The 20,807-nt window shown below is 39.4% G+C and overlaps 3 protein-coding genes across 3 annotated transcripts; all 3 read left to right on the forward strand.

Annotated features, from left to right (window-relative positions):
• Window positions 1–1,340: 1,340 nt before the first annotated feature.
• slc13a3 (solute carrier family 13 member 3) lies at window positions 1,341–7,213 on the forward strand (the record flags this gene model as incomplete). Its single annotated transcript, XM_083674734.1, has 12 exons — window positions 1,341–1,591; window positions 1,764–1,927; window positions 2,573–2,633; window positions 3,014–3,193; window positions 3,394–3,519; window positions 3,844–3,936; window positions 4,362–4,466; window positions 4,590–4,687; window positions 5,326–5,438; window positions 5,619–5,780; window positions 6,797–6,934; window positions 7,031–7,213. The coding sequence occupies exons 1-12, from the start codon at window positions 1,356–1,358 to the stop codon at window positions 7,211–7,213; spliced, it is 1,659 nt and encodes a 552-aa protein (XP_083530860.1). The 5' UTR covers window positions 1,341–1,355.
• A 3,684-nt stretch (window positions 7,214–10,897) lies between these two features.
• On the forward strand, window positions 10,898–13,491 carry ocstamp (osteoclast stimulatory transmembrane protein; the record flags this gene model as incomplete). The annotated part of the gene is made up of 3 exons (XM_083674735.1): window positions 10,898–10,902; window positions 11,881–12,892; window positions 13,183–13,491. The coding sequence occupies 3 exons, from the start codon at window positions 10,898–10,900 to the stop codon at window positions 13,489–13,491; spliced, it is 1,326 nt and encodes a 441-aa protein (XP_083530861.1).
• A 3,349-nt stretch (window positions 13,492–16,840) lies between these two features.
• LOC310809015 (thyrotropin-releasing hormone receptor) lies at window positions 16,841–18,845 on the forward strand (the record flags this gene model as incomplete). The annotated part of the gene is made up of 2 exons (XM_083676129.1): window positions 16,841–17,638; window positions 18,432–18,845. 2 exons carry the CDS (start codon window positions 16,841–16,843, stop codon window positions 18,843–18,845), a joined length of 1,212 nt encoding a protein of 403 aa, XP_083532255.1.
• Between the last annotated feature and the right edge of the window lie 1,962 nt (window positions 18,846–20,807).

Genomic DNA, 20,807 nt, shown 5'->3' on the forward strand with positions numbered 1-20,807 from the left:
ATTTGTTCATTTGTTTGTTTTATTGGTGCTCTAATGGCGTCCAACAGGTGTTTGTAGCCTACCACTCCACAAAACAAGTTCCCTCACTGGAAAAAAGTAAAATGTGTGTATTGTATAAAAATGAAATTAGGCCAGGTCTTACAAACATGTCCCCACCACCCCCTGTGACCAGCACAGCAAACCATCGCAACGTGGCTCAGCTGCATCAACAATACAATAGGACAGTGAGGGTACAACAGGAAATCTGGTCACAATTTATTTGGATAGTCCCCTATAGATGATCTACAGTTGGTCAGACTTTCAACAAACTATCAATTGCAACAGTTTGCTAGGGTTACCGTCAGGGTTAGCCTCGATCTGAATTAGAACACAAATGTCACAATTAAATGGTTAATTATACTAATACAGTATCTGCTTTGTCACACTTCTTGCTCAGGTCACTTGTTAGTCCACTGCCTGTATTAACCTCATAACCAGCATTATCAGCCTAGCTGGTTGAGCAGCTTGACTATTTCATAATCAGTTTGACTACCCAACACTTGACTGTTTGACCAGCTTGACCAGTTTGACAATCTCATTATCAATGTGACCAGACAACATTTAGCTTGAACAATTTTCGGTATCAACAACGTGGCTCTATTTGCTAGGCAGTAGGTTAGATATCGCAAACAGTCGAGCATCCCTAATACAAATTGAACGCGCGAGGAGTTAACCTGTAAGCGAATAGTTAATCTTCTCCAGGACTGCAACAACTACGGAGTCAAAGTGATAAAAACAGATAGGGGCTTCAAAGTTCTGCACTTATGTGTCACTAAACTCATTCGAAGTAGTCCAAGAAAGGAATAACTCACTTCGAAATGGAAACAATATTAGGATTCGCTAAGAAATTGTGGTGCGTCAGAAAACAGCTGATTCTTTTCCTCACTCCACTTATTCTTCTCCCGTTACTTTTTGGTCTGCCAGAAAAGGTAGGTGGACACTGTAACATTACTTTTACTCACAACAAGTAAGTCATATATGTATGTGAAATTAGATCAAGTTAAAAGAAAAAACACTGTTGATTGCTCAAAAATTGAATTACAATGACTAATGAGGTATGACATGCTTTTAAATCCGAAACCCTTTTAACCAAACACCTGTTGGAATTATATTAATGACTTCCCTGAAATGATCAGTTTCTGATTTCAGATAAGTAGCCTAGATCATCTTTAAACAATGCAGTCCTGTAGTAGACCTGGCCCATTCTCTAATGGCACTGTTGTTTTGTTTTGTTTTTACAAATAATGCTTCATCATCGTCTCAAACGTGTCTGTCCTATTTTTCAGGAGGGAAAATGCCTCTATGTGGTGTTGCTTATGGCTACGTTTTGGTGCACAGAGGCTCTTCCCTTAGCAGTGACTGCCATGCTGCCAGTTTGCCTCTTTCCATTTATGGGGATTCTTCCATCCAAAACGGTCTGCCCCCAATACTTTCTTGATACCAACTTTCTGTTCCTCAGTGGTCTTATAATGGCATCAGCTATTGAGGAATGGGGTCTACATCGCAGAATAGCTCTGAAGGTCCTTATGATTGTTGGAGTAAAGCCAGCCTGGTGAGAAGACCTTATGCTTGAATCTGGTGTCAATTTTTAACTATATGAAGTTCAGTCATCATATATCATTAATATTTTCTGGTTGTTTTGCTTGGTCTAACAATAATATCCCACATATGACGGAACGGAATACGCTTGTTCACCCTGGCTATGTGGCTGTTTCTCTCACCAGGCTGATTTTGGGAATGATGATCACCTCGTCCTTCCTGTCCATGTGGCTCAGCAACACAGCCACCACGGCCATGATGCTGCCTATTGCTAACGCCATCCTGGAGAGCCTGTTTGGAGACCTGGAAACTCTGAAAGCCAACTGCAAGGCCAACGATGAGCCTGAGAGTGAGTTGCTCAAGGTTTATCCAGTAATCCCACACACATTATGACTGACTGGGTATTGAACCCGACCAAATTAGGCCACTGAGCTGAAGAGTTTTGGTCTGTTCAGGTCTCATGTGAGTAACTACTTCACCAAAATACTACAGTGAACAGATTAAGAGATATACAGTAGCTAAGCCAGAACCAATTTACCAGGAATACCAGAGAAAACCAACTACCAGGTTGTTGACTCTTTTAATACTTGTGACTTTCATTTTCTATTGGAAAAAGTGATGTTGTATTTGAGGTTGTCCATCTGAGACTTTAATATGTAACCCGGGGTGTGAACATTGTACAACTACTGGTTCCGTGACATTGCTTTTTTCAAGTTAGTCTATGTTCAAATGGTAACTGATTGATTATATTTGGTGCCTTTCAAGTCATATATTAAATATCAAAGTCTACAGACAACCCTCTAAGAAAACTCACAGACTTGATGATTTCTGTTGGATGATTTTTGAGAGACTTTTTCCTGACTCCCTGCCCTTGAAAAAGTCCTGCCTTTGAAATTAATACAGCTTTGTTCTCAGAATTGGTAACTGAATAAATAGAGGGGGAAATTGTGAGAAATAACTTTTAACACAACCTGTTCACTTCCACGTCCATCAGGTCAATCACAAGTAAAGCTGCATGCACTGCCCTCCGAAACACAATTATTGTCAATAGACAGGTAAGAAAGCAAGCATAAACAAACCCAACAATTATAAATGCAATGCTCAAATGAAGTGAGAATAAAGTTATTCACTTAACATTTCAGTGTGACAAGAGCAAGTATTATGTAACAAGTCTTGTAATTATTCATTGTTACTTACACTATGGATTTAAGTTTATGACCAGGGTTAGGACAGGGTTATTACTGTAGGTCTACTGTGTAGCAATTAGAAATTAGAATACTTGCTACACTGCTTATAAGAGTTATTATACAGTAATATGAATACTGCAATGTAAAATGTTACCTGCAATCTACCACAATTTATAATTTACAATGGTGGTATCTTAATTGTGTGTTATAAAGCATTTAGGTTACATCTCCATGTATGATTTCCCAAGGATGAATGGGCCAGAGAAGTCTGATGACAGGACTGCTGAGGAGATTCAGTCTGAGTCACAATATCAGATGAAGATATGGAAAGGATTCCTGATCTGTATCCCATACGCTGCCAGTATCGGAGGGACTGCCACCCTGACAGGCACTGCACCAAACCTTATCCTCATTGGCCAGCTTAAGAGGTACTGTACCAAGTAGAAGGGTTTAATATGTTTAGTAGTTCCGATGTACTTTTTAGTACCTCTGATGGCATGTGACACCTACCTGACAGAGTTAGGATTTAAGTGATAAATAACTGTGTTTGAAGTGTCTCCAAACCATATAGTAAGTTTTTTTCATTTTTGCTGTTTCTGTTTTTGACAGTTGTTTCTTTATTTTCTAGTTACTTCCCAGAATGTGACGTGATCAATTTTGGCTCTTGGTTCGCATTTGCCTTCCCTCTAATGGTTCTGTTTCTGATCTTGGGATGGTTATGGATCGCTTTCCTCCATGGGGGCTTGAACACACGGTACGAGGCAACAAAGAAATCAAAGTATTGCATAAGTGTGTCAATCACCAGACATGAAACATTAATGCCTTTGAGCTAACATCTTCTATTATTGCATTGACTGAATGAGATTGTCTAGTTTGAGTGAACTGATTTTGATTTATTAATGTCTGACTAATAACTGAAACTGATAACTGATAATATGGAAAGTCCCACATTTGGGCTCTGGTGAATTCTGTATTACCACTGGTTGAGTAATACGGGAGTGGTATTTCCTTTTGACTTATTTTCACACCACTTTATGTTCCCTTTGTTCCCGTTTTATGTTTCCTTTGTTGTGTTCAGGTTGTGTGTAAAGCGACAGGACCGAAGAGCACAAGCAGAGGCCAAAGCCCAGGCCATTATTGCTGAAGATTACAAAAGACTGGGCCCCATAAAGTAAGTAAGGACCCATACACAATATGTCTCCAAACCCTAAGCAACACAGGATGACTTTTTTCTATTCCATTTCACCAATAGTGTAATCAAATGTCATCACCTGAAGCATGTTCCATTTTTTTTTTACCAGACATTATGTTTAAAATATGTTGTCATACAAGGTGGATCTTTGTACTTTAGATTGCCGTAATTGCTACTTCAGAGGTGGTCAACGCTGGTCCCGTGGGGATAATACCAACGCACCAAATTAAACTAATTAAACTAACCGTGGTCCAGGTTGCTCATTTGAATCAGTTTGTTGCTGGATCAAAAGCTTTCATAGCCCTCCTGGACCATGGTTGACCATTCCTGCTCTAGACTCCCTGCGCAGTGTTTTGTAATGTAGAATACCAAACTGACCACTTCTTTCCATTTCCAACTTTTAGCTTTGCAGAAGGATCTATCTTGTTCTTTTTCATTTTGTTTGCCGTTCTCTTGTTCACAAGAGATCCAAAATTCGTCACTGGATGGTCTGTGTTTTTCACCAAAGGGTAAGAATGACACACAGTAATTAACGGTGAACCGCAATAACAGATTACTGCCCACTAGCTCGTATTCCCTATTCAGTGACATTTTTACTCTCTTCCTCTTCTGTGAATCACGTCCCACTGTAGGTATGTGTCAGATGCAGTCACTGGTGTGGTCATCGTATCAGTGCTGTTCTTCTTCCCTTCCCAGAAGCCCTCTCTCAACTGGTGGTTTGATCCTCAGGGTCAGTAAATGGAAATGACATGTTTTCAGTGTATGTTAACAGAAAATAGCCCTGTCTCATAATTGTTACAGCAACTGATGGACGGATTTCATATGTTGAACTTTCAAAGGAATATTGGATAGAAGCCGATTTTTATATCCATAGCCAGGACTTGTAGGTCAGAGTTACAAGTTAATTCACATTATCATTCAAGTATACCTTACCAGCCGTGAATGATCATTGATGACTAAATAGGTGGGATAGAGTCATGCTGTAAGTCCATTTCTGAAAAGCAGAACTCGCATTGCCTCTCTTATAAGGTACTGTAAATAACCTCAGGAATGTTAATGATGTAGATTAGGGAGTCTGAGTAGGGTCCCGTTGTGAGGTGAGACTGTGGCCTCTCTGTTTGTGTGATTATATTAATCTCTCCAAATTATGTTGCCACACTTGGGTGTGTTGTGTGTACAGCATGTTCAGCTACCGGTCAAACACACAACTTAAAAAAAATAGTAGGGTTCCTTTTCTTCCCAACGCTCTACATGGTTCTGCATGGTTGGAAAATAACTGTGTTTAAGATCTCAGGTCTTAAACCAAAAGTATAGCTATGGACATGATGAACCACATTGAGGATGTTAATAATAAGTATTTTTATACAGCTCCAAGTACTCCATTTGTCCCTCTCCTATCATGGAAGAAAGCACAGGAGTGTGTCCCATGGAATATCATCTTGTTGCTGGGTGGAGGTTTTGCCATGGCCAAGGGGTGTGAGGTAAGACCCTTTCCAAGACATGACCATGGAGGCCAAAGGCTATACATACAAAATTCACACGTGCACATTTAAAGGATGGCATAAGGTTTATGGCATCTGCTTTACAAAGGGTTTATGGTGCTTTATTAAGAATTTAATTAGATGTACCTTGTTGAACATGAGACCTCTGTCCCTGTGTAGGAATCAGGGCTGGCCTCATGGATCGGACACCATCTCACGCCTATGGGCCAGGTCCCTCCTGCTTTGGCCGTCATGTTCATCACAGCATTCCTGGCCTGTTTCACAGAGTTTGCTAGCAACACTGCAACCATCATCATATTCCTGCCTGTTATAGCTGAACTGGTGAGGTTACGCCAACTGCTGTTTGAAAACAACTAGGGCCAGTCTTTATGAAAACGACTAGGGCCAGTCTTTATGAAAACAACTAGGGCCAGTCTTTATGAAAACAACTAGGGCCAGTCTTTATGAAAACAACTAGGGCCCGTCTTTATGAAAACAACTAGGGCCAGTCTTTATGAAAACAACTAGGGCCAGTCTTTATGAAAACAACTAGGGCCAGTCTTTATGAAAACAACTAGGGCTCTCACCATGGATAGTCTTCAGGATTGAAATCTGACCAGGAAAAACTCTAGACATGATCACATCATCAATGTTTAGTTCATTGTTTTCATGTTGAGAGTCACCTGTAAGTTAAGTTAAGAGCCACATGGGTACAAAGAGAACAGCCCGAGTAGACAATCATTTTTAAAGGGAGACCTTTTAGATTTTGTTGAAGAAAAGATGATCATAGATTTTTTTAAAGAATAGTAAAAAAAAAAAAAAAAAAAAAGAGAAAAAAAAAAGGTTACTAACTCAGTATTCAGGACTTTTGACAAGGGGAGAATGGGTGCACTCGACACTAATCAGCACACAGAGGTCGACCTTCTAATGTTTGTCAAAGAGGTAACCGATTTATCTGTCTTGGATAATAGCTGTTGTCTACATTTTATGTTTGTTGGACATTAACTTCAGTTATCAGTAACCAGTTAGCCACTGTGCTAATGGCTGCAGTATTGTTAAACTAAGCAAAAGTTCTCACATGATGTCAACACTATGACAATTATGTTCTACTTATATTTAGTCAGTGTAATTCCTAATCCAAATACATAGCTCACCATTTGGGTTAGCATGTACCTCTAATTGAATAGTCTCACTAAGTCAGATTCTCAAGAGATGAGATTCTTTGTTCCAAGATTACTTATTGAACTACACTTATGTTCTCTTCGGAAAGTCGTATGAAGAGTGTCCGTTCCCTTCACACACACCACTTTGTCAAAACAATGACAAAAATGTGTTTGTCTGTCTGTTTGTCTCCACAGGCCATGCATGTAACAGTGAACCCTCTTTACTTCATGATACCAGCAACAGTAGGATGTTCATATGCCTTCATGTTGCCAGTCTCTACCCCGCCCAACTCCATTGCTTTTGCATCCGGGCATCTTATGGTGAAGGACATGGTAAGACCCCTATGACAACACACATTATGACGCTTTGCAAACTGTACCTTAGCATAGTTCATAAAATGTAGATATGTTTCTTTTCTATGTCTACAGGTAAAAACTGGCGTTGTTATGAATATCCTGGGTGTTCTATCGGTTTCTCTGGCCATGAACACTTGGGGTCTTGCCATGTTCAGTTTGGACACTTATCCAGAATGGGCTCGACCTCTCAACATGTCCAGTGCCCTCACAGATATACGTATCTCTTCTGTCCCACCCTTAAATGCGACTCTGTGATTCACTCCGTCGGGCCTAACAACACCCTAGCTGTGGCTTTATCTACAATAAAGAAAAGCCTCTCATGACTTATTACTTCCATTACATTATGACACTTTTTACACACATTACATTATGTGTTAAATACGTGATCTGCTATTCATTTATAAATTAAAGTCAATGACCATAGACATCTTCAGTAGTCCATGAAATTAGAAATTGCCTAGGTTGTCTAAAAACTCAAACAGCAAACAGTGTTGACATGTTTAGCTTGACAACATCAGTCAAACATAAAATCAGAAATGGACAAAAAACAGAGAGGAGACTTTACTTTCTTTCCACCATGGTGTTCAGAAGACCCAAATGATGCCACTACCTGTGACTTAAGAATGTACCATTATTTTACTGGGGGCTGATATGTTAAGAGTAACAGGAGTGACAACAAGTTCAGGGGAACCAACTCAACTGTCATTTGAATTCATTATCATGCAATAATCTTGAAATGTGTTGTTGCTAGCATAAGAGGACAATTGGGTGTACCTCCAGACAATTTCATGTTCTGATCATTTTCTGATGTAATAAATAAAAAAAAATATTTCAACCAGAAGTTAAACAATTCTACCTTTATTCATATAGAAATTACACATTCAGAATTGTGTAATTTCAATTTCATATTAATTTCATATGAATAAGGCTTTTTAAATTCAGTATTGGTGCACAATTTGCACTTAAAATGTCAGAGGGACGCAAAGTGTCCTGTGTTCGTGGAATGGCTTGGGGAACACTAACTGTTACTAAACAAAGTTGTGTATTATGTGATTGTGGTAACGGACTGATAATGTATGATACACATTAAAATTTTCTAAATATCTGTTTATACTGTACAGATGTTGATTGCTTTAAACTGTTTATATTTTCTGTTGGCTCTCCTCGTGCTCGAGTTCCTCTTTCAGTCATTGTCTTAAGTATATTGCCACCTCATCTGCTTGTATGTCACATACCACAAACCTCTAGTCTCAGCAGCAAGTCCAGTGTTCTCTCTTGATTTGTTTTAGGCCCAAAAAGCACATTCAGGCACTGCCAACACAAAAGTTTGAACACCATCTTTGTTTTAGTTGAGGATATCCTCGTTTCCACAACTTCAAGAATGTAGAGCTCATTATGCTCCATTTGCCTAGCATCCTAGTGACCTCTGCTGGTTATTGTACCGCCTTGCCAGAGGTTCTTATATGGTACTATCTCACCATGGATAGTTCCCTGAAAAGTTATAATTTCCTTGCTAATTTATTGGTCTTCTTGATAATGAACTAAATCAATTCCTTTACACTGCGTGCTCATTCTCCAAGGCTGACACCTTCTGTTAAGGTCCAGTTGATTGATCTTAGCAGAAGATCTAGATCTAGCAGAATTGATCTTTTGTTATATAAGCTTTCTCATGGCATGACAGCAGTTTGTGAATACTTAATAAAAACCTACTCACCTTGCTGATGCAGTCACACTGTGAATTTTTAAGGGTCAGTTTTGCTTTTAGCCAAGCCAAAATCATGATTTTCATGGTTTTTGAAATTATCATTAGAAACAACATGATCATGATAATATGTCAACACTTATGAATATGTCCTACTGTAGTTCGTCTATGCAGTCTAATACGTTTAGTCATATCAATGCAAATTGTGTAGCATTGTTTTCAACACTGTTTTTACCTCTGAAATAAATTGAACAGCAAATGTGTTATTACAATATTTCTTGTTTGTCATGAAGTTTTGGAATGTGTAATATCAAGAAGAGGCATGGAAGTCATGACACCATAGTGTTTTGAGTTTGATCATTGTTACTGTAAGGACACTGACTCAGCATACTGACTAGGACCTCTACAACCTGCACTGAAAACCAGAATCGATCACAATACCTAAACATGCAATATGTGTACAGCATCTGTTTCGACAAAAATATACCAAAATCAGTTTTGTAATACAACGGTGTAGTCCCTAAGCAGTGCACCCACATTTTCCCATCTTTGTTTGAAGAGAGAACTGGGGAGACCTGGGGTTATGCATTCTGCTTGGTGTTTTAAATAGTCTGCAGTGTCTAAGGTCTGGTATATGGTTAACTCAGCACTCCCCCAGTTACTCAATGTTATAGTACATAGGGTCATTTTGGGACGCCCCTGGAAGCATGAGAAATGACTGAAGAACAGAAAGAAAAAAAGCAGAAAACACAAAATAGATCAAATATAAATAACACTTATAAAATATAAAATCATACTTCCTTTAAATGTCTTACTTTTTCACCATTTAAATGATGCCAAGTTACTGCTCAAGCAGTATAGCTTGGGACTCCTGACCAGGTCACGACCCTAATGGTGTTATCAGTATTGATATTCATCAGCCAGTGGTAACATCTCACCACTAAACCATTCCATTCTATCAATCATCTCATTGGAATCTATTCACAGTGCCACAATACAGTGCTTAAGCAATGAGACAGGGAAACATTTTTTCTTCTTTTTGGCTCTATACACTAAAAGTTTGGATTTGAAAAAAAAACTATTACTATGAAGTTAAAGTAGAGATTCGCAGCTTTTTAATTATGTATTATTATTATTATTATTATTATTATTTGATGGTATTTATGTACATATTGGTTTCACCATTTAGAAATTACATTTTATTCAGAGAAATCACTTTTTTATCCATAGTCCCCCTATTTCAGGACACCAAAAGTAATGGGACAATTGGCTTGACAGGGGCTTCTGGGTAGTCAGATGTGTTCCGTCACATCATTTGTGCAGTCATAAGAGAGATTTTAATGTCTAGTATTGATTCCAGGCTTTGCATTTGCCTTTGGAGTCAGTTATTGATGTCTGTCAACATGAGGACCAAAGAGATTTCAATGAAAGCCATTTTTAGGCTAAACATATGATAACAAAACTATCAAAAGCATAGCCAAAACCTCAGGCTTGCCATAATCAACAGTTTGGAACATCATTAAAAAGAAAAAAAAAGCACTGGTGAGCTCAGAAATCGAAAAACAGCTGGTAGGCCAAGGAATACTTTTACAGTGGATGACTGAAGAATGCTCACCATAAATAAGAAAAAACCCAAAACAACAAGATCAGGAACACTCTCCAGGAGGTAGGTGTGAATGTGCCAGAGACTACCATCCGCGGAACACGTCCAGCCGAACTACAGAGGCTTCACTGCAAGGTGCAAACCACTAGTTATCCTAAAAAAAGACGGTATAAAAAAAATACCTAAAAAGCCTACAGAGGTCTAGAAAAAGGTATTGTGGACAGATAAGACAAATATTATCATGTACCAGTGATTGCAAGAGGAAAGTTTGGAGATAATATATGCCATTTAGCTGACGCTTTTAACCAAAGGGACTTACATTGCAGTGAGTGCATACATTTCAGTATATATGGTCCCAGCAGGAATCAAACCCACAACCTAAGCATTGTTAATGCCATGCTCTACCAACTGAGCCACAGAGGACCACAGAGAAAAAAGGATCTGCCCAAGATTTACAGCATACCACCTCATCTGTGTTATGGTTTGGGCATGTATAGCTGCCACTAGAACTGGCTAACTTGTCTTAAATGTTTATGTTACTGCTGATGGCAGCAGCAAAATGTATTCCGAAGTGTACAGAAACATCTGTCTGCTCGTGTACAAATGCCTCAAAATTCATTGAATGCACTTCATTATGCAGTAAGGCAATGACCCAAAACATACTGCCAAAGCAACTAGGGAGTTTTTCGGGGCCAAAAAGTGGAAAGTTCACTTTGTAATGTAATATAAACATTATATTAATCTGTCCCATCACTTTTGATGCCCTTTAACTATGTATAAAAAGTGTTGTCATTTCTGAATGGTGAAACCAACACATGTACCAAAAAACCATAAATAAAGGGTGACAATCTCTACTTTAACCTCAGAAATTGTTTGATTTCCTAGTATAGGAAATTTTTAAAAAAATGCTTAAAGCTCATTGTCCTAAATTCACCAAGAATTGTCATTTTTAGTTCATGTGTAGATTTGTCTATGAGTATGAGTATAAGTATGTCACAGCATGTGTGCATGACCAAGACCGCTTCATTGTGGGAACTCAGAGGCAGCCTACACATGACAGCCTACACATGACTTGTGACAGTGACTGTTGATGTTTACTTCCTGTTTCAACTTCAAAGTTACCCTCATCCAACTTTGTAACTTCACACACAATCTAGGCACCCAGAATCTGGAGAGTCTGACATCCAACAGAGAGGCCACATACAACATTACAAGGAGAATGATGTTCTTCACAATGTGTTTTCCTTTTTCACTCAGGTAGGTTGTTTGGATTTTTCAGTCTTCCCAGTAAAACAGAAATATAGAAATGTAACCATCATATTAAGATAGAATTTATATTTTCACAATTAACTGTGACAGGTCATTCTTGTGAATTTAAGAAAGCCTGCTGCTGAAGTGTTCATCACATCAATGTGTTCTGGCATAATGTGGATTTTTAAATAATATGTCACATGAATCACTTCTAACTATTAAGTATATTTATCCTGTTAAAGAAGAAGCAATGTTAAAAACAAATATGGCAATTCAAACAACAATTGTGCAAGTAGCTGTGTTAACCTACCTTAATTGTGCCTGGTTTTCCGTTAACACCCCCCCCCCCCCCATCTGTTTCCACAGGGGGAAAAAAGAAAAGTTAAAGACCGCCCTGCAGTACGTGTGGGTTATTTACTCACAGCCGACCCTGGCTGCCAAGAAGATCCTGATTCTGCTGTCTCTGTGCTTCCTGATCGCCGTGGTGACTGGTGCTCTGCTCTACCGTTGGCTGTCAGAAATCCTGAGGTATGGCAGTGGCGACTCCGGCACTGCTGCCTGCGTCTACAGTGTGGCCATCTTTCTCCTCTCATTCCTCTGTCACCCCCTCCGCTGTGTGCTGACCATGACTCTGCCAACTCTGTGCACCAAAGAGGGACGCAAGATGATAATCTCAACCTCTGTGATGGTGTTGGTGTTGAACGTAATCCCTAATGTAACCGTGAATATGGGAATGGTGATGCACATTCTGAAGTGCACCTCCGAGGGGTTTGCGCAATCTCTGTTGAACTCATCAGAGCTTTTGAACGGACCGAAGAGAGACCTTGTTGAAGAGGCTATCAAAGTGACACGGGAAACAATTAATATTGTGAACAGTTTGAAGACATTTGATCAGTATACATCTGTTGATGTGTCAGGCGTCAAGAGGATGTTCACCAATGTGACCAAACAGCTTGAGAATGACTTTTCAGATGCCAGAATGCTGCTAGAGAAGTACAAACGTCTGTCAAACAGGATTCTGGCTGCTATCTTTGTAATCTATCTGATTGTCGAGTCAGCCTGCTACCTAAGGTCATATCTAGCTTCAGTTAAGTTTGACAACGTATACCTCTCAAGAGAGTTGCTGGAAACAGCATCTGATAATGGAATACAAATATTACCAACTGGCCTGAAAAATATAATTGATTCCAGAAGTTGTAAAATTACAAAACAAGAACTTTCCAGATGCCTTGCCCCCTCCTTGGTGGTGACTCTCTATTTCCTTGTTATCATCTTCATAATTGCTTTGGATCACATGGTGTACAATCTAGTTAAAGAGAGCAGACCCTGGCTTTTGGATGTTCCAACTACCTCTGCCAACATAAGCGTGACATATAAGGTAGGCCAACACTGATGTTTTCCGAGATTATGTCTGAGACAAGCTCAGAGCATTCTTCCGTAAATAAATGTCATTATGTGGATATGGTAAAACTTATCCGCAAGCCACACATTCAGCTTGAATATCAACAAATCGAATCAGCACTCACTGTAGCAGCACATACAGTACATTAGTGTGCAGTAATGAGATCACTGCAATGTGAAATACACTATTGCAAATGATAACTGGAAATCTCTACTATGGGAAATCAACTAATACAATACACAAATGGGACTGTTTTTCTCTGACAGGTTCAGTGGCGCTTAGCCTTCCTCAGTTTGGAGAACACAAACTTTCACAAGGATTATAAGTGGACATTCAGGCCTGAGTCAATACGCTGTGATGCAGAGCCTTCGGTGCCAGACCTGAGAGTGAGGGTCCTGCTGGGACTCCTCTGCCTGATGAGCTACGTCATGGTGTTTCTGGAGGTTTACGTCAGACGGATCCGCAGAGAAGTGGCTGCATCCTTCTTCAAAGGGCAGGAGAAGAAGAGAATTGATTTCTTACTGAAAAAAATACAGGCCAAGCAGGAAAGAGGTATGGATAAGACCAATGTCTGATAAAAAACTACTGCATATTCAGGCCTGAGTCAATACGCTGTGATGGAGAGCCTTCGGTGACAGACCTGAGAGTGAGAGTCCTGCTGGGACTCCTCTGCCTGATGAGCTACATCAAAAAATACAGGCCAAGCAGGAAAGAGGTATGGATATGACCCATGTCTGATAAAAACGACTGCATATGGGAGCAGCTTAGACACTTATTAAAAACATGGAAGGTATGGGTTATGATAATCTTAACCTATTTACTCAGTCAGCTGCAGATAAAAGAAAATAGATTTTTTTTTTTTTTTTTTTTTACTGTTCCTCTCTTCTTTGAATTTGTAATTACAAATATACTCTGGGATTTGTGTTGAATTGTTGCAGTGATGCTATGTGCTTTGCACAGTAATCTTGTAGTTTGACCAGATTTAATGGGGCAATCAGGGTGAATCAGGGTCCGGGAAGAACCATAACCCTAACCCTAACCCTGAACCTAACCTAACCCTAACCCTAACCCTAACCCTAACCTTTATCCTAACCCTAACCCAGTCATGCCATTACCAGTACCATTGGCAGCAGATAAATATAATTATATATGCACCTGTGTTCATGAGGACCTCCTGTTGGTGAGTCACAGTCATATGACTTTCTTTCCCGAATGCAGAGCACCACTTAAGCCCACTCCGCCTCCGCCTCCGCCTCCTCTCCACACAACAACACACTCATCAGACTGAACAGCATCTGTTGAACGTGTGGCTAACTTGTGTGGTTGTTTGAAGAAACAAATGGAAGTTTATTGTGTAAGATTGAATTAAAAAAGAATTAAGAAGAATTATTATTATTATTATTATTATTATTATTATTTATTTTATTTTTTTACCTTTTTGGAGATACAGTGTTTTGTTGTTCTTACTGAAGAGGACTGCATGTGCAACCGGCAATGCTTAGTTTGATTTCTGCATATCCCCACTAGATGTCACCAAGTGCGTTTGATATGTTTTTTATTACACACATACGGTTCTAACTGTATCAAACCACTTTTCCAATTCCTTTCATAAGACCCAGGTTAAAGTTGTGTTCACAGAAAATTTGTTAGTTGCAACCATTAAGAGTTGAACAATGAATTTTAAATAAGAGCACTACATTGATTCTGATGGAAGATTAATTATTCTAAACTCATTGTTTCATATACTATAGAATAATCTAAAGCCTCTTTGTTTAATTTAAGCAAAAACTGTCTCTGTGCCTTTGAGACAGAAAAGAAACATATTTTTTTCAATAATAGCCTACTTAAAAAGTCTTCAAATTGTTTACTAGCTCTGCTTTGAACTCGTCAGTACTCTATTATTAAGTCCACATCGCAGCATATTAATAGAATGCTTCTGCATCTATTTTTAATCAAGTCATTTGGTCATTTTTCTGTTTTTCGTGTGTTTATTTTAAATGCAAGATTCTGTGTCGAGATCGCATGCGTTGTTTTTGTGAGGCCTAGAAATTATGAATTATTCATGTGCATTTTCTTGTCAGGAATCTTTGGTTTCATGCCAAGAATAAAAAGAATCAAAATGTTCAAAGACCTTGCATACTTCTTTCTCTCTGTGTTATTGACAGCTCTGTAAGTGTCACGTGGTCCTCTGTGGCTCAGTTGGTAGAGCATGGCACTAACAACACTTAGGTTGTGGGTTTGCTTCCTGCTGGGACCATATATGATGAATACTGAAAAATGTATGCACTCACCGCAATGTAAGTTGCATTGGATAAAAGCGTCAGGTAAATGGCATGTATTATATTACATTAGGTGCCAGCAACTTGGTCTTGCCCCTTATCATTGTTGTTGCCAATCCCAGAAAGTCTTCAAAGGAACCCTCACCTCTACATATGTAGAGTTATGATACACACACCAAATGCATTTAATCCAATCAGGTAACTACCAAAAGCAAAAATGTCCATTCCTTTCAGTTAAAAAAAACCCTAAGGCAGAGGCAGTTGATAATATACTGTACCAAAAGGAGTAGCCTAGCTCATGAGTTAGTTCAAAGAAGGACAGTGATACTAGAGAAATAGCCAAATAACTGTCTACTGCTAACTACTAATCACTTTATATAGGATAGTTTTGTTCCAAGCTGCCATAAAGGTTGACCAATCAAGCGTGAAAATCCCAATCAAGCTTTGTCTGAGTTGGATTGATTTTGAGAGACACAAGGTCAGAGGTCCAGTAACCTGTGTTACTTTAGCACTGCTTTAGTCTTTATCAAAACAGGGGAAGTGAGCTTTTTCGATGAGAAACATCCTCTTTAATCAGAATGAACATGGCCAGTTCCGTCTACTGCATGATGGAGGGTTGGAGTGCTCTCAGATGCTCTCATAAGTGGCTCATTAGAATCTGCTCTCCCGGTTTGCTGGATGATAATGAGTTTGGCTGAAAGATGATATGACAGATGTCAATACTGGACTTCAACACTGTCCGCAGCATCCACTCCACCACCATCAAGCAGCTGCAAAGGCACTCTTCCCAAAGGACCAAACAGAATCCCATGCCCCAAAGCAATTAACACAGTTTGACACTTAACTGTTTGAAATGTGGCATTGCCCTGCAAGACATACAATTCACCTTTTATGGGAGTTGGAGATTCACAAATGACATAATGTATGATGCACAGCAATAGCAGTTGACAGGCTGATGGGTAAGTGGATGAAAAAGGCATCACCTAAAAAAGCCTCCCTGCATACAATACAGTACTGTGTAGGTGGTGCCTGGAGAGAGAGAGGGGAGAAATTGAAGAGTGAGAGTGAGGGTGAGAGAAGAGTGTGTGTGTGTGTGTGTGTGAGAGAGAGAGAGAGAGAGAGAGAGAGAGAGAGAGAGAGAGAGAGAGAGAGAGGACGGAAGAAATTGAGGACAGGGAGCGGGCTAGATAGTGTTTTCATGAGAGTGGTACTGTAGACTACAACACAACTGAGGTGACAGCTAGGTGGTCATTTTACTGTCTCTCTTGATATCAACTGGACTTAAACCCAAGGAAGAACACTGGCCATAGAAGCTCAGCCCTTTCCAAACCATGGTAAGATGTCTATTTCATTTGTCATTTTTGATCACATCTCTTTCAGTGTCTTAATCAGCTTGCATGATAGACTAATTGACACAGCCTTTCATTCACAATAGGCCTTACAACATATATATATTTTTTACATGTGTTAATGCTGTGTCAGAATTATTACTTTGCTGTTTTATTACTTTTAGATAAATACTTAACTCAAAAAAAAAATTATATTCTGGACAGATTTTGATGTTCTACATTTTCTAGGATTTTTGCTGAGTGTTCACCAAAGGGAACTTCAAGTGGGAAAGAGCTGCCTATAGAAGTTTATCACAATGGAAAACAATAATCTTACCGCTCAAAGTGTCTGCAATTTTACACAGACTAAAAATCTGACAGATATGCCTGAGAACCCTCTCGAAGCGCAAGTCATAACCATTTTTCTCGCACTGCTGATATGTGGAGTTGGGATCGCAGGAAATATAATGGTAGTGCTGGTCGTGCTTCGCACCAAGCACATGATGACCCCTACTAACTGCTACCTTGTCAGTCTTGCTATCGCAGACCTGATTGTCCTTCTAGCGGCAGGTCTGCCAAACATTTCCGATGTAGTCGCCTCTTGGATATATGGTTACACTGGGTGCCTTTGTATAACGTACCTGCAGTACCTGGGCATCAACGTGTCATCCTGCTCAATCACAGCCTTCACCATTGAGCGCTACATTGCTATCTGTCACCCCATCAAGGCACAATTTATATGCACTGTGTCCCGGGCGAAGAGGATCATTGCCTGTGTATGGATCTTCACCGCTCTGTATTGCATTATGTGGTTCTTGTTAGTGGATACGGACGAGACTGTGTATGCCAATGGGGTGGTGGTCACATGTGGATACCGTGTCTCAAGAAACCTCTACATGCCAATTTACTTCCTGGACTTTACTTTGTTTTACGTGATTCCCTTGATCTTGGCGACGGTGCTGTACGGCCTCATCGCAAGGATTTTAGTCATGAGCCCACTACCAACGAATCTGAACGAGAGAGGCGGGGGCGACTCTGTCCACCAGGGACACTCTCACAGCACCGTCAAGGTGTCGGGCAAATCCAATAAGGGCGCAGTGTCATCAAGAAAACAGGTAGGCTTGGCGAAACTAGACACCAAACTAAAATGAAATGACTGCATCAGCTAAACTAGTTTACTGATAACATGGGGCCACTGCATTCGTACATGACATCGGATGATGAGTAATAAAGGACATAGATTGTCTTGATTTACATAATCTCATTCATGAATTTAAAGGCAGTTTTTTATGATGAATCATTGAACATTTCTTTAAGTCTCTGTCTGGTTGATGGGATCCTCCTCCATCCGCCCACCCATATGTTCATAATGCCAATAACACCTTTTTATTGATGGGTTAGGGTTAACGACATATAATGTCTGCTTCAGTTTATGTCAGCACAAAGAAGCCTTAATGGACCACTCAAATGGGGTCACATTCCCAGTTCCGGTTGACATTAGCACTTAACAATGGTCCACTGGGACAGTTTTCATGTTATCAATTTTTGTGTGGGTGTGTGTACACAAAGCAGCGGACAGCTAACCTTAACATGGAGTGGGCGGACTACTCTTATTGTACTCCAAGTGAGGGAGGGTCCTGCTGTACAGTCTCATACAGCGTCTAATGTGCAAGGCACCCTGTTATTATTGCTTGAATATTGTAATTCTGTTTCCCCCATCATTAGACCGTTAGTTTTATTATGGCAGTGTATACATCTTACATGATTGTAATGTTATATTGAAATTACTTTTCATTAAATATAATGCATCCTAAAAGAGTGAATTATTATGAAACTTTTGAGAGACTTCTGTTTGAACCCCATTCATTCATTCATGTACGGTCGGTTCTCCCCACGCCCGTCCTATAGGTCACAAAGATGCTAGCCGTGGTGGTGATTCTCTTCGCTTTGCTCTGGATGCCATACCGGACACTGGTGGTGGTCAACTCTCTCATGGATCCACCATACCAGAACACCTGGGTCCTGCTCTTCTGCCGTATGTGTGTCTACATCAACAGTGCCATCAACCCCATCATCTACAACCTCATGTCTCAGAAGTTCTGTGCTGCCTTCAAGAAGTTGTGTAAGTGCAAAGGTCAGGGTCCGGAGAAGGTAACCAAGTACAATGTGCCAGTGTATTACAGTGTCATGAAGGACGTGTCCCATGAGAGCACTATTGAGCATGTTACAGAGCAGGAGGTGGGCGGCTATAGCAACGCTATTAAGAGAGTTAACTTTACAGACAAGTGTGGTGACACCAGCACCATGTACAGCATTGCCTGAAACTGTATAAGCTAGCTGCATGATATGAAGATTGTGAGGACAAATTTAGAGCAGTTTTTGTGTAAAGTGACGTTGAGGTTTGATCAAGTGCATGTGAATAGGGTCACTTTGGATGTACACCGTAATGTACAGTATTTTTGCCATACTGTTTTTGTCAAAAGTCCAGTCAGTACTGTAGTCCACTATTGGCTACCGCTTCACATTGAATTGCTCTTATGTCTGTCGATATTAACCCTGTAATTACTCTTGCAACAACATTGTGTCAATATTGCATCAATTACTTTGTTTTCAAACTGAGATTTAGTAATTAGCATTTGTAATACATGTTACTTTAGCAATAACAGTGTTAATAAACAGATATAAAAGCAACTTATTGCACCTTTTTGTCATCAGCCTTTGCTTACTATCTTGATTTTATTGGCAACCTGCTACTGCTCATATAGCTCAGGCCAAGGGGTATCCAAACCATCTGTATATTACCTAATATTTAGGTAGAAAGGTTTACAAAAATATTTTTTGTAAATACTGCAAATTCAAAATGTATCCTCAGCTAGGCCATCATTCACTTTATGCCTTATCCGTTAGTTTGTTACACCAGCCATTTTGTAATATTTTCATAAAACTGTAATGGAAAGTGTAGGTTTGTTGAATTGTGTGTGGAAACCACTGAGACTCTTGTGCCTCTTGCATTTACTTACTCTATATGTCTGGATGTCCATACTTTAATGTAACTTTACATGTAACTACTGTTGTGAAAAATGTGAATGTGTTTGCAATACAATGACGTTTTTAAAATATATGGCATAAAGTATTTTCCAATGTGTAATATATAATTTGTGCACTGCCTTGTAACAACTCATATTTCCTCATATTTTTAAATTGTGTGCACATTCACCGCTTTTTAGAGACTTGTTTTTGTGATTCAGTGTTGCAATCAAATTAAAAGGTAAACAAACAGGATTATCTTGTCTAATTCTAATAGAAGAACCAATACAAAAATTACATGCGGCAGGATATTATGCAATGCGTTTGTGGCTACGACACCAACTGTTGCAGAGAACTCTTAATACCTGATATGTCTTACTTATCTGAAACCTAAACACGGTTTGGAATTCACCAATGTGCAGCTAATGTAAATTGTATGTGATTGCGCTTCAAATGATCTGTTCACAATTTGCATATACTGCCTGGCAGTTATCCTTAAGAAAAGTTTGACAACCATCAATTTCAGCACCACCCAGGGGACAGCAAAGAGCTGACTTGGCAGGCTATTTCAAGTACAAAGAAATTGAGAACATGCTACTCCCTACTCTAGCACATTGCTGTCTTTTCATCTTTTCTTTAATCTGGGCATCATTTAATCTAAAAAAATTATGGCCTGTCTATGTATTTCCTCAGACTCCATTTGATCAATTGGTCCCTTTCAAATTCTCACAGAAAGCATGCATTTATCATCAAAAGATTTTATTTTAGTTTCCATTGTGGCCCCCCCTCACTTGAGTCAGTTAGTTTGACAGTAATGCTATGCTTGGTAAGTAGCGGTTCTATACTGGAACCTGTCAGATCACAGATTTACACGCAACTCTGTTCCAGATGCTTACCAATGAGGTGAGGGCTCCAAGTATATTCACAGTCCTCTCTCACAGTCTTCAGTGATTATAGCAACTCATGAACAATGAGTGTAGCAATCATTGATTTACATTTTGAACTCCTAACAAATTAATATTAATGGTCATCTCCTCTCACAATCCTGCTTCTAAAAATAATGTATGTTTTTCTCAGGATCTGGGCATAGGCTGAAGAGCTTTCCTAGTCCAAACACTGTAAGGACAATTTCTCTCTCGCCAAGGTAATGTTACTTCGAGTGCATTTAGAGACTAGGTTTAATATTTGTCTTCTAATGTAGGCTACCTCTTGTACTGTGGTCGACATAATGTACATTGTATAGACTATTCTAAAACC

This window comes from Argentina silus (assembly GCF_951799395.1).
Source record: "Argentina silus genome assembly, chromosome: 8".
NCBI classification, from domain to species: domain Eukaryota; kingdom Metazoa; phylum Chordata; class Actinopteri; order Argentiniformes; family Argentinidae; genus Argentina; species Argentina silus.